General features: G+C 42.8%; 2 protein-coding genes across 2 annotated transcripts; both read right to left on the bottom strand.

Moving 5' to 3' along the window:
- Nucleotides 1–15: 15 nt before the first annotated feature.
- On the bottom strand, nt 16–9,751 carry adam17a (ADAM metallopeptidase domain 17a; the record flags this gene model as incomplete). The annotated part of the gene is made up of 19 exons (XM_068752101.1): nt 16–417; nt 1,972–2,031; nt 2,148–2,236; nt 2,375–2,453; nt 2,600–2,730; nt 3,058–3,192; nt 3,317–3,420; nt 3,561–3,760; nt 4,061–4,213; nt 4,471–4,559; nt 5,309–5,453; nt 5,530–5,649; nt 5,963–6,049; nt 6,142–6,272; nt 7,499–7,688; nt 8,003–8,091; nt 8,378–8,511; nt 9,188–9,320; nt 9,634–9,751. Coding segments are annotated over 19 exons (2,589 nt in total), but the record flags the coding sequence as incomplete, so codon positions are not given.
- Nucleotides 9,752–10,507: 756 nt separating this feature from the next.
- Nucleotides 10,508–15,734, bottom strand: LOC137907965 (14-3-3 protein zeta/delta-like). Its single transcript, XM_068752327.1, has 6 exons — nt 15,671–15,734; nt 14,741–15,222; nt 12,269–12,392; nt 11,881–12,041; nt 11,701–11,796; nt 10,508–11,522 (listed from the first exon to the last, which is right to left on the bottom strand). Exons 2-6 carry the CDS (start codon nt 15,047–15,049, stop codon nt 11,457–11,459), a joined length of 756 nt encoding a protein of 251 aa, XP_068608428.1. The 5' UTR covers nt 15,050–15,222; nt 15,671–15,734; the 3' UTR covers nt 10,508–11,456.
- Nucleotides 15,735–16,941: the final 1,207 nt, after the last annotated feature.

The following is a 16,941-nucleotide window of genomic DNA, read 5'->3' as shown; positions in this document are numbered from 1 at the left end:
AAAAGTCATTAGCGCTCAGCATTCTGTCTCTTTAGTGTCAACGCATTCTTGCCTCTTGAGGCGCCGCCGGTCTTTGGCCGGCTGCCTCTGCTCTGTCAGATCCTCGTAGGAGGATTTCGTAGCCGACGAGCAGACTCCTGCGGTGATGAAATCGTCCGACTGGCCCTCTTCTCCCTGGTGAGAGTCGTTGCTGGTGTTGTCCTCCTGGATGGTGGCCATCCGCAGCCCCCCTACGCTGTCCGGGGTGAGGCCGCAGCTCGGGGTGGGGGCCTGGGTACTGCTGCCGGTCCTGCTCGGCTGCTGAGGCCGCGTGGGTTGGGAGGAGGGCTCGGTCTGGCCGGCGGAGGAGGAGGGAGGCTGCGGAGACTTGATGATGCGCAGAGACGCCGCCTCGAGGTTGTTCAGCATTTCTTGACTCTGAAGAGCCGAGAAACCAAGTGTGAGACATAAATACATAAATAAAAAACGTCTGACTGAGGCGGGACTACATCACACTCAAATTCCACGAGCAGGTGTTTCTCCTCATCATCATCGCTTTACATCATGACATCAGCAAAAAAAGAAATTGAGCCATCATCTCCACTCTATCGTCCTTTCCATTAGCTCCTTTAAATCGGGAATGAGTAGAGAAACAATTCTCATGGTGGACAGTTTGTGTTGTTCGACAAGAGGTGGTTCTCATAGATCACTAATAATGCAGCCCCTGGTATCGCGTATGCCGGCCCCCACCGTGACTGTCTGCAGTCATTCCTGTTCTTTTTCTCTTGGAGTCAAAATGTCTGCCATGAGAAAGGTCCACGGAAGAATGAACCCTCAGTCTCCAGGGCTGAACAATAATAAAAAGGACACCTTAAGGATGTCACCGTCATGTCGGCGTTTTGAACAGCAGCAGATGCAAACTTAAAATGTTGACACACACACCGACTCAGATTCCACAAAAGACACCAAGTGCAACCTGTTTCGTCTCCTCTCTGTTTGAATACTCCATAATGCCATCTTGCATTCTTGGAAGTAATTTCTGCTCAGATACTGGTCTGTATGGCCGTGTGTGTGTGCGGAACACACTTCACAGCGGTCCAGTCATGGCGAACTGTTAGCTTTAGTGTTTTTTTTTTTTTTTATTAACAGCTTCTCCCACTTGACTTCTCGGATGTCAAGGATTTGAGTTGGAGGGCTGGAAGCGTAGGACCTGATCAGGGATTACATCAAGGTGGAAGTGACTGCAGGAGTATCTCAAACGTGGCCACCGACCATGCACCATGACTCAATGGCAACGCACCGCAACACCAAACCATGGCACACACACTCACCTATAGCAGGAGCTCTACTACACACTTCCACCATCTGCTGCAGTTCCGATGAGAACGGAAAGGTCCAAGGCAAACAGTGATGGACAGGTCATTTAGAGCTTGAGGCCAGCAGTGGACGCCGAGGCCTTGATCGATCATGTCGATCAATGACCGCCGGCTCACACGGCTTCAAGTTTGGGGCTTCTAAAGACATTTGTGTCCCATTTTTAAATCGCGAATTTTCAAGTTAAGTTAATCCTGCACCAGATTTTTCCAGGACAGTCTAGGAAATTATCTTTTGAAAGGGTGTGGAATATCATTTGATAAGGATTTCGTATTGGAATATACTTTATAGGCAAGATAAACACAGCCACGGTCAAACAGCAGAGGTTCATTTGCTTAAAAATGAAGGAATTAAATTATTTTATTGTTGGTCATTTATTTTCCTCAGGATTTTTGCTACGTTGACATCCTTTAAAAGGTCATGTAATGCAGGGATTCGGAGAAATAGACATTATCTGAACCTGACGCCTTCGTGCTTCCGGCTCCCTCCCCTATTTGTTAGTGCAATTTAAAAAGTTGCGTGGGATTGTTTTCATTTGGTTAGCATGGCAACAAGGATAGTGAACAGTCATACACTGGGGGGGAGGGGGGGGGGGCATTTAAGAAATGACAAACTTACACTTGGAGGGTAGTAGAAGCACTTTGTGTTCTCCTCGTACTGCTGGTCAAGTCGTTTGTCCTTTGGGCGGAAATAAATAAACGGTTTAAATTATATTTCATTTGGTGCAGAAGACATCAGGGTTCCATTAAGCGCACTCTGAGTACAGCGTAAATTGATGTCTAGCAGTTCCTTACCACACAGTGAACGAGGATGCTGAGAGGAATCCAGAACACGAGGGAAAACACCACGACAGATCCCACGATGTTATCAGCCAGGAACTTCCCTGAAGGTGAAGGTTGTGAGGAGGAGACAATCAGATCTGAGATCGGCTACTATGGTCAAGAACCCGTAAATAAAAGATAAAAGATATAAAATCACACAGTTGACTGAATTTCAAAGCAGCGTGATGCCACCTACTCACCAAAAGTATTAATGTCCAGCTTGTCGATGAAGTCCCACAACCTCTCGATCACATCCTGCACCTGCTTCATGCACTTACCCTGTTTGGACAAGCGAGAGTTCAAATAAACAGAAATCAACGTGCTCTTTGTAGCTTCCGTTCAGTTCTGCTCAAGATTGAAAAAAAAAAAAAAATCTCATAATTTCAAATGTCTAAAAGGGATAGACTAAAGATTTGCTGACTCACGGTCTCGTCGCAGAAACCCACAGTGCAGGGCTTTCCTTTGCGAAGGTAAAGAAACGTGCCGTTGGCCTGGATGAAGGGAGAGCAGGCGCCATCTTTACGCCTGCAGCAGACTTTACAGGAGTCCTCCGTCTCTGCACGTCACGATTTCACATTAAAGACATTATGACAACACAAAAGAAGATTAAAAACATAAATATTTAAAGGAAATTGAACAGCAATTCTCTGGGAGATTGTTTGAGGCATGTGGTGAATAAAAGCTGAAATGAAAACAGAGCACTTTTCTGTTTAGTTTAGCTTTTGGGGACAGAAGGCAGCCCCTGTTCCAGACATCCTGCGGGGTCTGGATGGTTCATAACGGAACAGCAGATCAGAAACACATTCTTGCCATAAACCAACAGCAGCTTAAACTCAGTTCGGGGCTGTTGAACCTCTGAACTAGTGACAGACGTGCTGCTTACCATTGCAGGCACAGGACTGAAGATTCTGCACAGCCTCACAGAAAGGGTTGCACTCCCCGTTATGACACCGGCCATTGTCAACGCATGTCGTGTTGTCATCAGCGTATTCTGGAGGTGGACATCCACTGCTGTTGCCTAACAGGGGAGCAAAAGGCGATCAAATCTTTCAAGGCAATCCACAAGTTCTCACGCGAGCCAAAGAGAATAGCCTCGCAGTGATCGAAGCAGTTCTTGTGTTGCACCAGCTGGAGGCGCTCACCTGTGCAGGAGGATATGCCTTTACAGGTTGCATTGATGGCTTCTTGGCATCTTGTTCCTGCCTGCTGAAACTTGCAATTCGTACAGCAAGGGCTGTTTCTGTCACTGTGGGGGGGAAGAGGCATGTCGGTGCGTGGGACACTACAATCATCTTCTGACCATTTCATTATTCTCGTGTTCGAGTGTTTCTTTAGATTCGTCCACTTGTGTTCAGTGCAGTTTATTTCGTCCTGTGGAGCTCATACCTGCAATCGGCTTCTTCTTTGAATTTGCAGTCAGACGTGCAGCACAGGTCGTCATTAAGGTGGAGCAGCCCAGGGTCGCATTCCTCCTCCTTCTCCACCCGGGAGTTCCCACATACCTTACTGTTCCTCTCTTTGAAGCACATGGGAGCCTTGAAACGCAGCGTCTTCCCAACAGAGGTCTTGCTGCATTCGGAGAAGCGCTTCAGGAGGGAATGAAAGACGTTGTTGAACGTTAAAGCAAGTGAATTTGTTTGACAAGTCCAGACTACAAAAGGCCAACAAATTAAAAATAGCACTGCAGCCATCTTCTCAAAACACACAAACGGCAGCAGAGCTCATTTAAATGAGCCATTAAGGCCAAACCGGAGGAGGTGCAGCGCGCTCTCATTACATGTTAAATCACATTCATCTAATGGAAGACTGAGCAGCTCCTTTAGGGATGGAACTCGCATTAAACCACGCTTTACATCATCAACTCTGTTTTCTTTTGGGGAAGTTACCTTGTTGTTGACATGGTCGCCGCTCACAGCAATGGGGTACATGACAAACTTCCCTCCCTGGTCGTCACTGGGAGCACAGTGAGGGATATTGTCTGGATCATGCTCCGCTCCGAAGTTGTGACCCAGCTCATGAGTGGTCACCAAATCTGCCTCCTGGCGGGACACAAGCACGCCGGATCAATCTGTTAATACAAACTGAGGCATTTAACAAAAACTAGGCAAAAGGAAAAACGATTATATCAGGCCCCAAATGGTCTGACTTGAAGTCCTCACCAGAGAAAGGTTGTGTCTGATATTCTTAAAACACCCAAACTTAGCCGGATGACATGTTGCGTAACTTCCCGGCTGAAATGGGAGGCGTGCAAGTAGCTAGTCCTGTGAAAGATGAAGGTTGAGCAACTAAAACAGACCTTTGTGAGGATGGTTTTGCCATAGTTCTTGGTGCTGGTCAGGCCTGTGTTGAGGTAACTGGGCTTCACAGACTGAGATGGATAGTATGCTACAATCAAAGGAAGAAGTCAGTATTCATTTTGGTGTACGAGAAAGCACAACTACTGGATCAGAAAGCAAGAGATTATATTTGAAGTGCTGAATGTTTACTAAAACATTTCATAACTAGAAACCTGAACCAATCTGTAACAGATTTTTGAATCTGTAAATCGGGATTTCAATGTGAGCATTTTATGTTTTTCCTCATTCCGGATCCGATCCGGATGAAATTCGGTGGTAAGTTAGAAGTTCCCACTCTGCATGACTGTGTCAAATTCCACTATTAATAATCAACCGAGATATTGGGGGACAAATTTTGAAGCTCCTGTGACTGCAACGTTAACTTCAAAGTGATCTATATATCTCTTCTGGATCATCACCAAAATGTTTCCGGGTGTTTGTAACTGCTTTACTATGTTTATACATGTTATTTGATGCTTCCTAGCATTATAATTAAGTAGACAGTATGCTAACGGTCCACTGTGTGCAGCGGGAGTCACACGACACACTTGAGACCTGTTGCATGGAAACTGTGTAAACTTGCATCATTTAGCTTTAATAAACAGGTGAAGATTCTAGATAATTTATTAAATATAATACATGACTGTACAAAGTCGCTGATGTTCCATACGCTACATATAGAAAATAACCACAGTCATGTATATACGCACACGATAAACACATACGTACTGTACTTGTATAAATACATACGAGTATCTTTGCATCATGTTCTGTTGATCATTAGTGATGGGTCCTTACCTTTTGGGCAGAGGCCGCCCAGGGCCTGAGGTTTGGAGGGGGCCACGTAGGCCAGCCCCAGTGTGCCCTGATCAAAATCCTGGTAGGTGAACAGGTGGGCCAGACACACAACGGAGGCGTTGTCGGCTATGTCTGAGCTGAATTGCTGAGGGAGAGAGAAGTAGTGCGTTTCATAAGGACTCAACGTTGCACGACATTTACACGACATCTTTGTTTCTTACCTCAAGGAGTTTCTTCACATCCCAGACCTCCACTCCAATCTGAGGGCTGTTCTTCATGTTATAGTGAACCCAGCCTCTATGGTTAGGAGGCGGCTTTGTTGGCTCCTTGTTGATGATAATCTGGGGACCAAGTACACATTTAAGAGTAATAAGAATAAAAAAAAAACATTTTAAATATTTCAGTCTTAATGCGCTGGGTGATCAGTTCAACATCTAATTTATGTGAACAATTTCACATTTTATATTTGATAAATTATTACAATTACAACAATGTATAAAATTACATGAGATAAATCATTTTGGGGGATGCATCACAAAAATTCTGATAACTTTTACATGGAGCACAAAAATAAAAAGGAATGCTTATCATTCTGCTGGGAGCAGGAGTTAAAACTGAAGTGCAGTATGAAGCCAATCACACACACACACACACCTGATGGATCTGGACCCCATATCCTTTGAATTCATCGCTCCAAGTTGTGTTCCTATAAATGTCATCAACACGATCAATCAGCTCAATCTGTAGCAAGAAAAGAGAATAAAAAAATAATAATTAGAACTCTGAACATTTCAAAGATCACTCTTTTGGGGTTTAGCATCATGACAACTGACCAGGTAGTTGAGGGTGACACTCTCTTGTCCCCGGCCCATGTGCTCAAAGAAGCGGTAGTCTGCAACCAGCAGCAGGGGACACGTGTTCTTCTTGTGCTCATGAGTCTGCCTCTTGTCTCTGTGGTGGTGCGCTGTGGGGAAGATGTAGCAGGAGCAGAGCCAGAGATACGTGACTATGAAGGTGTCGTCGTGCAGGGAACATGGGAGCCAAGCTTTACATCCGTTTTACCAATCAGAATCTGACTGAACAGAAGTTCACCTCTATAGAAGAGTCTTGAATGCATAATTATACATGTAAATGCCATTGTTCAATTTAAGGTTTCTTACGTGGGGACATAATGGATTCCATGTTTGGCTTTAACTGTGTAAAGCCCGTGTGTGTGTGTGTGTACGTGTGTGTGTGTGTGTGTGTGTGTGTGTGTCCTACTTCTCACCCTGTGAATGTATCTATAACGTTCTGCAGCAGCTCGGCTCATTTAGTTACTTTGTTTCCTCCGTAGAGAAGCTCAAACGGTCCAAAGGGCTCCCTGATTCTCCTGCAACATTGTTTCCTTTACTTCCTGCTTCAATCAGAACAATGTATCTTTCTCTCTTCCAGACCAGCGCGTCTCCACCTTCACATCTTAAATGGAACATCTGCTCCAGGAGGCAGGCTTTGTAGGTCACGAGGCAGTCCCAGCTTCGTTGGTGTTCATCAGGGTGTTCCGTTACTTGATGTTCAGTGACGCCATGACTGTTTATAAAGTCAGTGACTAGAAATTATTAACCCTTTAAAGCCCTGTCTATCGTATTTGATACACTTGTCCATTCAGGATGTTGAGACTCCTACATCACAAGTGCCTGACACAAAAACCTGGTCAACAATTTTCTGTAACTCTTTTTCTGGAGGCAAATATCCCAGGGGTCAGATTGATCCCAGGGATAAAAGGTGCAAGTAATATTTAAGGATAACGGGAGGTTTAAGTTAATGTCTCCTCCATAAGACTGTTGTTGCATGTTTTACATTTCCAGAGCAGCTCACAGAAACAAGACATTTTGTTGTTACATTACATCCACTACAGCCCACAGGATGTACGTGCACATCATAGACGGGTTTAGCAGATAAAGGCTTTCATTAAAAGTCACTGTCACAGAATAGAACGGCCACCTCCTTTGTCTCCCTACCATAGCCGCCTCCTTCTTCACTCTCTCCACCTATTCTTTATCTCCTCTTTGCTATGCACAAATGAACAAAGTATCAGGGCTATTCCAGATGTGTGATCTCTTAACACTTACATCCTCCTCCCGCACATTTCATGTATCAACACATGGATACGGCATGCGCACATCTAAAAGAGATCAGAAACAGAAGAGCTACCCTTCTCTGGCTCCAGTTCCTCCTGTTCATCCCAGTCCCTCCTGGCAGTCTGCGGCAGAAGATCCTTTCCCCCTGCGTGGATGTAACCACAAACCTTTGGTGAGGCAATGCGGCTCAGATTTTTGATGTCGTCCGAGCGGTACACCAGCAACCTGCCATCGATTGGGGTGTCTGTAAACCTCCACAGGGGCTGGATGAGAGAAGGACAGAGAGATGGCATTAAGAACTACAAAAACGCAGTTGATGGGGATAACAAGGAGGGAAGAGGGTGAGAATGCAACAAAATATGAAGAAGGAAAATAGAAATCTGATTAAATAGGTGAGAAACCAAAAATAATAATCACCTATCCTTCTCAGGAATGATTTATCTTTGAATAAAGGGAGTTTACAAATAGCAACCAGCTCATTTGCCTGTAAATGTGTCACAGGGAGTGCCCTCTACACTATCAATAGCTTGAGACAACATAAGGCGTAGCAGTAAATATGTTTAAAGTCTCTGCTTACCTCGATGTTGTACTCTGCTTCATCAGTTAATATGTGTGCAGAAAATTCATCACCTTCTATGTGTGCCTGCACACGTGAATTCTCCTCTCCTGCAAACCCAAAACAAGATTATTGACCAAACGAATTACTAAGCAGTGGTGCGCAGACAGCCATGTTATCCTGTTAGTCACTACCATCACAAAAAAGGCACACCAGCAGGAACCCGACATCCGGTACACCGCATATCTTTTACGAAAAATTGAAATTAAATGATAATAATTTCACAAATAAATCTTAAAATAAAAATAAAATTACTTGTTTGTCAGTACTTCTTGCGTTAGATGTTCCAACTAATTTAAGAATCTTGGAAAAGGTGGGAAAATGTCATTTACTCACCAACAACATGCCCAATAAAATAGCTCTGAAGTTGAACATCATAGTTCTTCTCCGTTCCATATGCATCGATAAACACAGCCTTGAAGTCATCAGTGAAAAGGCCCGTGTTCGTAGTCAAATAAAGTTTGAAATGTCTGAAATGGAAATAAATTTTCATATTTGAAGTAAAGATTTTAATAATATACATGGAACAAGTTTATAATGTTTACCATTTACCATAATATGATTTTCTTTACTGACTTTACAATTAAAATACTGTCATTTTGAACGATTCTCATTTTGACAGTCCACCACCGAAGCATGATGTTAATTTTGTCATCTAATCAATAACAATGCAATTTTTGTACTATACAAAGAGTCTGGATTTCAACCTTGACCTCTCACAGGACCCTTCAATCACTGACACAATGCCATTTCACCCTTCAGATCAATATAAACGAACGAATTACTAAGCAGTGGTGCGCAGACAGCCATTATTATTTCTGTTCCTAAAAGGACAAATAAGAGACATAGAGTGACATCCATGAATTAAACCTCAAATGACATACAGATGGATGCTTGAACCCCTTTCATGGATTACTGTACATCTTGCTATGACTCAAATCGCTGTGTAATACCTCATGGATACATCTTCTTTGCAAGTATGGAAACTCACAATAAATATCCTGGAAAGTGATTTTGGCTTCATGTGAATGGGCATGTTTGTTTTGTTTAACTTAAAATGTGAAAAGGTTTTGCTCTTATCATTCGCCAAAGGCCCAGAGTAGCTTAACGCTGCGTTTGGTGTCAGACAGGAAGGTGCTGATGTACCTGTGCAGGGCTGTGAAGCTGACCAGACGCTCCAGGTGGGACTGGGCGTGGACGTCCCTCTTACCCACGGAGTGCAGCCGGAGGTCTGACCGTGACAGTACCTCAAAATCTGAGAGCACTGACTTCAGAGAATCTAGAACATGTGGGATGATTAAAATACTAAAGCGTCCTGTACAGTTACATAGAAATTGTGGTACAACCAAGTCGTGTAATCTGGGCAACCCACTTGCTAGCCTGAAGAAGTGTTTTTTATTTAGTTACTAACCGAGACCTTTTGCCGCCAGTGTTTATATAACTCTCAACATGCCAGTATATTTATCTGATTTTTTTTTTTTTTTAAGAAAACATTACCGGGGTATAATAATAACAATAGCAAACGCTAAATATTCCGGTAGCTTTACCATTAAAGCTAATGAACGCTTCGGTTAGCTTTCAAAGTGTCTTACCGAACTCCGGATTGCTTTTGCGATGCTCAGTCGTAAGTTTCAACGTAATTACAAAGTTTACCAAGCAAGCAGCCGAAAGAAAAGTTAACGGAACGCTCCTCATTTTCAGGAAGCGCAGTCAGCTAAGCTACTGCTGTCATCGACTCGGCTAGTCGGCTAGTCGGAACAACAAGATGGGCTACCAGGAAGTGAATTTCCTGTCACCAACGACCACGCCCTATTTGATAAATCTAACCAATCAAACCAGCCAAGGCATTTTAGTACTAGCCAATCAGAGTCAGAACGGAGTGGAACGTGCCTTCGGCATAGTAGCATGCAAAATTTAAGAAGTAAACGTGTCTAGATGAAAACATCTGCTTCTGAACAGTTCCCTGACCTGCGGAAAGACTTTCACACCGAAGCGAAAACCACGGTGCATGTGTGACCACCAATGTGCGTTTGTCTGTCCGCAAGTACTTTCTATGATACACCAGCGACCTAATACACACCTATTGTAATGCATCACATCTTGGCCTCCATGCGTCGAAAAACAAGCATTTCATTCATAACTTGGTGCCCTCAAGTTCTATTGTGATTGGATTTCCACCCCTGCCACTATTATTTTATCTTGGACAACTAAAGTAAATGCAAGAAACTGCTCTCCCATTGATTTGCAATTTCAACGCAGTTCAATTTATGGAGCTGTAAATTCATTTTTGTGTCAGTAATAACTAAAAAGAAGAAACACTAACAGAACAATGTACCAAATAGCAGTGAAACTTAGCCTCTAACATAACTGGTTGAATTTCTGTCATGGTGGAACTATTTCACCGCATATTCCTTAATACAGGGAATTAAAAACCTGTCAAAACATAAGGCAATAACAAACCAAGACTTGAGTTATAAAACATTTTATTCATGTTAACATATTTGACACATACAGATTCAAACGGGAACCCCACGATGCGTTTTGGGACAACAATCCAATCAATAGAAAAACAATAGTTGCTCCAGCGCTCTGATGACATCACTTGACACACAGATCATCCTATTGTAGGATGCGTACGAACCTCCATTAAGAATGACTCAGCCTGACACCAGGACTTGTGTGTTCCAGCATTTGTTTCCACTCCAGTGTAATATATGTACATCAAGAGGCATGCATGACAGATTGTCGTCCTCCGCCCATGAAAAAGGTCCCTCCATTTGGTCAGACAAGCCCAACCACCCCCGCCTTCCCCTCCCAAAACAGGCGATGCTTCAGTAAAAGAATGGCATCAAAATCAGGTCAGAAAACAAGGGTTTAAACCAATCGGCACTCCTTGGCTCCATTGCAAACATCCGTTGCCAGCGTGTAAATTGCACTAGATTTCCCTGCAGAATGAAAATTGTATCCGTTAGAAGCTGGACTTCAGTACGACTGCGGTAACCGTACCACATAAACAGTCAAACTAACAAATTGGAGGGAAGAAAAAAAGGAAAATTGTTTTAAATATACTCCAGCACTACCCATGACCAGGTTATGGATAAAGCCGTTAAAAGAAAGTGAATGAATGACTTAATTTATTGGGTTTTTTTAGCTTCCAGTTGTTCAAAAGTGAGACTGAGTTGATCTGCTTCCATCTTGAATTTGGCATCTGATACCATGCCTCTTTCTCTATAGCTGAAACAGCACAAATGGGAAGATCAGGACAAAAAAAATCAAAAGGAACGGAACATTTCTCTTTTCATCAGTCGTTACATTTTTAGAATGTTTGAGGGGAGCAAAAAGAACTGAAGGACGTGTAAATTTCTCTGTTATTTATGTAGATTGCCCCAACTGTGAGGCCGTGTGTTTGTCAGCTCTAGCTGTCGTTGGTCTGTCCTTCTCCATCTTGGTCCTCTTCAGTAGGATTGTCGGTCCTCCATAACTGACGAGAGAGATAAATGTTTAAAATAAGGAGACTACAGTGACATTCTGACCCTTTCATCCTTTGGGTTTTAAAGCATATGCAGTAAATTAAAATAGATCTCCAATTGGTGTTGCATAACTGAGCACACTTAACAGCTAGATATTTACAAAATAAGTCATTTTCATAGAACACTTACTGTCAAGTTGTCCCTGAGGAGCTGCATGATGAGAGTGCTGTCTTTGTAAGATTCCTCATTTAGGCTATCCAGACTTGAAATGGCATCGTCAAAGGCCTTTAAGGAAGAGCGAAAATGTTAATACTTGAAACAGGTCAAAACGGGGGGGGGTGTCTGATCGGTGAATGGTAATCAACAAACCGTTTTAGCCAATTCACAGGCATTAGATGAACAGTTCTTGATCTCATAATAGAAGACTGAGAAGTTCAGCGCCAAGCCCAAGCGGATGGGATGTGTGACAGCCAAAACTTCGGCGCACTTGGTCGCCTCCTTGTATGCGCCCTCTGCCTTGTCAACATCATCTGGTGACAGATTAAGAATTCAATCAGTATTTTATGGTCATTTCAAATGTCATTTGGGCGTTTGTACACGGCCAGAACGGATTAGATTGTTTCAAGTTATTTTATTTGGCATACGAGTGATTTGACTTACGAGCCTGGTCCTGGAACAAATTAGAGTCGTCTGTCAAGGTATTAGGGTTGTCCATAACATAACATTTGAAATAACATCCAAATTATCCACAACTCACCCTTTTTTTCATCGCCGGCTGCACACTCAGCCAGGTATCTAAGGTAGTCCCCCTTCATCTTATAATAAAACACTTTGCTTTCAGCCTGTTCCGCGTTTGGAATTAGACAAGAATCCAGCAGCTCCTGTGAAGACAGAGAATATCAGAGCCAGTTATTAGCAAGAGGATTCCTTAAAACATTTACATCAAAATCTCAGACAAATCAAGAGCAAAATATGAAGGCTGTTTGCTCACCTTTGATTAAAACAGCAGTCACAATATACATTTACTTACTCATCTTAATGATTATTGATAGACGCACTCCAATCTTACCAAAATAAATCAGACTCATTACCAATTACTTAGCAAGTGCGACATTGTAGTTTAACCTATTATTATGGCAAATCAGTGCGCTGCCATTATTGCGCATAATTAATTCTAAATTCACTTTATCACCAACTAAATTATAACTAATAGTTAATGGCACAACTTCAAAGGATATTTAGACAAGAACTGAATCAAAGACTCCACCACGATCCATTTGGACTAAGATGATTTAGATAACCAAGTATCAGTAAAATGGGTCTGAATAATTAGTTTCCCCTGAACATTCATTTGGAGTGCGAGGCCCAGAGGAGCTGAAGTATTGTTTTTGAATTCTAAATCAATTACTTTCCTTAAAAAAATGTTCCCTCTCCTGATTAGCTTTATAAACAGTTGTACAGCTTTCTCATTAAAAATAAAAATAGAGACTTTTCATATCTCACAAAAATATTAGTTTCATTATTTTAATGGGAAACATCCCAGAACCTCCTCGGGGTGAGATTAAGATCCACCCACTGTAGTCTCCTCAAATCTCGACGGAAACACAGCAAAACCTGCCAAGCAACTGCCGACAAGTTACGGCTTGAGGATTGACACGCCCTTCTCTGCTGCCTAACCTATATATATGACAAAGGACAGCTCTGCAACTGAATATACTCATTTGGTTAAAACTGAATCAACATGCAGTTAATATAGAATAGTTTGTGTGTGTGTGTGTGTGTGTATCTCAGATGCTACATGCAGCGCTGGGCTCTTCACGCACAGAGCAAGTTTTTTAGGTATTGAGGCGAACCGCAATAAAATAGTCTGACATGTCAAACCTCGGCCTGCGAAAATTGCAGAGGTGAAAGTACAAACGTTTCATATTCAAGAGTGACTTGTCCAGGACACACCCAACTCTTAGCCCACTCTCAAAGCTGGTTCAGCTCATCGTCAATGAATGAAAATCAAGCCAAGTAACAGGCGCTGAAGGAGCAATAACCATTCTGACAAATAAAAATAGGAGTAACTAAAAGGTGAAGCGTTGATAACATTCCTGCTCTATATAAATCTAATACACATTTAATATTCACGCAACAGCTGCCAAAGAGACAAAAATATGTACACACACATACGCAGATATATGTATATAAATATATTTTAATGTGTAGATTTTAATTTGTGATTCCCAGTAACCACAGCCAGTCATGATTAATTAATTTTAGGAAGATTTTCCCCGGTTTGACATTCTGCAAACATAAGAGTTGTGGCTTATTACAGTGACATCTAATCAGAGTTTCATATACAAGAAGCACATTTAAACGAGAAATAACCTGGCAGAAGCAATATTACACGGCTCCCTTTGCACTGTAGTTGATGCCATCCATTACAGATATCCTGGGATTAAACGAGTTCGATGACATTCAGATTACACGTTTTTTTTATCTGGCTGCAGTTATTAAATCTAGCAGGTGTCGGACCGCACAGTTCTCTAGACCTTACTTCCCTTTCCTCACGTCAATACTGAACCATTACTATTACAGCTGCTGCTGCAAGATGGAACAATGGCCTCTCTATTGCACCCATCAGACAGAAAGGTGAAGCACCATACAGCCTCGAGCAGGCGGCACAGAAGCGGATTTCCTTTCAGACACACCTTGCTAGCGTAGTCACCGACCGACTGGTTTCTCCCACACCCAACACATTCTTAACACCCTCTCCATTTGCAGGTTGACAGACCTGAGAAACAGGCTGAGGCTTGCAGGCTTATGTAGTTTTGGGCATTTAAACAAGCTTCATCTATTCTAAAGAGCCCCCCCCACCCCACCCCCCTCAAAAAAGGGTGGATTTTGGGCTCGTTTGTAATCAGTCTTGGTCCTGATTCCCAATCCCAAAGGGTCAGTAGGTCATCAAGCACAGCTGTAAAGTGACATTCGTACTGCATTCACAGGTTATGCCTGTTGGTTGCAGTGATAACGCATCAGTCGTTATTTCCCACTAGTCATTATTCATTTCCAATTAATATTATCAGACAAGAAAAGAAAAAAACACAACCTTTGATGCAAACGTGTTTAATTATAATACATCAAAAACAATTTAGCTTTGACCGTTTTAGATAATAGTACTTATTTAATAAAAAAGGGGCGACATGTACCTTGCAACAGAAGGATTATAAACTAGATCCCTTACCAGAACCGCGGTGCAGATTTCTTTTAGCTCCTTCTCCACGAGTCCCCGATACTCCTTGACCAGCTCCTGCTTTTTCTCACTCCCAGGTCGTTCGCGACCGGCTTCGCCGCCGGCTTCGATGCTGCTCAGCACCCTCCACGCAGAGCGCCTCGCCCCGACCACGTTTTTATAGGCGACGGACAGCAGGTTCCTCTGCTCGGGCGTCAGCGTCTTCTCCGACTCCGTGAAACCCTTCATGGCTTCTGCCATGTCTTCATAGCGCTCCGCCTGCTCTGCGAGCTTGGCCTTGTTGATCTTACAATCATTCATAGTCAGAGGGCTGGAATCAGAAATCCAAGTGTGTGTGTGTGTGTGTGTGCGTGTGTGTCACGAGACGATTGATTAACGTCGATTGTGTGTGCGATTGTGTGTGCGTGTGTGTGACGAGACGATTGATTAACGTGAAGAATGGCCGTCGCCGTCAATCCCCGCAGTTGTTCAAGCTGCCGAAAGAAATTAAAACCATTAGCGACGTGTTCATAAAAAATACACAACTTTCCTATGAGAGCAGACGCATCCATCCGTTATGATACAGGCAAAAACCTGCGACTATAGCGTCATCTTGATTAACCTGCAGGTTACTCAACATAAAATAACGAGCAAACTACGTCTTTACAAAAACTTTACTAACTTCGCGACGACTACGAACATCGGAAGCACAGAGACATCCTCGCAAGGCCGTTTCACGCCGCAGCCGCCACGAAGCTGTCGGGGACGCGGTAAATTAGCAACTTAAGCTAGCTGGCGTTAGCTGGGTCCGGCCACTCCTTTCAATACAAATGTCAACTCGGCGCTAGTCGCGTAAGACACCAAATGAACCATAATTCACTAGAATACCAACCAATGTCTAACCAATACTTGGAGTACAACAAGTAATAGTTTCCGGCCTACCGAAAGTCTAAATTTGCTGGTCTAGCTGGCCCGAATCCTGACGTTCATCCGAAAGGTAAAGCACAGCAGCAGGACTGAAAACGCATCTGAACATGCTAATATAGGGCGTTTTAGCTACGTGTCTATTCTCCAATCGTAAATCGTTAGCACTTTTGATGGGCGGGATCATTTGTGAGTGTGAACCAGTAGTTGTTTAGCGCGGGGGAAAGAGGCGGGTCTTCGCCTAAGTTCGGCAGACCGGAACGCTGCGGAGGAATGGGCCACGGGGTTTCCTCCAAATAGAGCAAGGGACGAATACGTCATTCCATTGCCACGGACGGTCTTCCCATCACTCCCTGTTTTCACACACTCAGCCGGGTGTGGCATGTGACTCATTCCCGAGCCCTTTACCTTCGCCAAGCGTTGGTTTGTCAGTCTTTACCAGGATTACACAAAAACTATTGGAGAGAATTCCTTTAAACTCGGGCTGCCTTCACACTGCAGACAGGCATGCCCTATATCTAATTGTTTTTGCTCGAGTTATCTCAGGACTGGTTATGTTGCCATAAATTACAAAAAATACCAAATCAGCATTGTTGCTTTAATTACCCTTAGAATGCTGCATTTATCAATGTTTGTGCAGCGATGTTTGACATAGTCACGTATGGAGCATCACAGCAAAGACAAGTGGGTTAAAGAAAGATGCAGATTTAATAGATTTAAAGAAAATCTGAAATGTGTCAATTTTCATTATGAATTAAATCCTTGTCTGTTTGAAATATTTGATAACTAATTTGAAGTGGGAATGACAAAAATTCCTTCCCAGCACCCCAAAATGTCTCCAAATGAGTCCTCTTACCCAATTGTATTTGTTCAGGGAAAATAAGCTTCTGTTGGGAAGCTTATTGAAAATATCTTCTGAAAAGAGCTCATCAGGTTGTATATTCAATAAATGAACACTCTGCATCAACAATGATATCGGAAATACATAGACGCTCTTTTTTGTCTTTTTTTTTTTAAAGTCAATAATACGGATCAGGATACAATACTACCATTGCTCTTGACAGGAAGGAACATGATGCTTCACATCCTGTGTATGACCAAACCAAACTGCACAACAAGCTTTTTCTTGTCTCTAAGACTCAGAGGAATCTGCACTAAAAAAAACAACAACAACTAATTGATGAATTTTTATTTCATATTTTAAGAGCACCTGCACCAAGGAAAAGATTATTAAAGTAAAACATCATCTATGATTCTAATGGTAGACTTTAATATTATAAGGAAGACTT

Source organism: Brachionichthys hirsutus, chromosome 18 (genome assembly GCF_040956055.1).
Source record: "Brachionichthys hirsutus isolate HB-005 chromosome 18, CSIRO-AGI_Bhir_v1, whole genome shotgun sequence".
Taxonomy (NCBI): domain Eukaryota; kingdom Metazoa; phylum Chordata; class Actinopteri; order Lophiiformes; family Brachionichthyidae; genus Brachionichthys; species Brachionichthys hirsutus.
The sequence above is the reverse complement of the archived record's forward strand: the minus strand, read 5'-3'. Positions and strand labels throughout refer to the sequence as shown.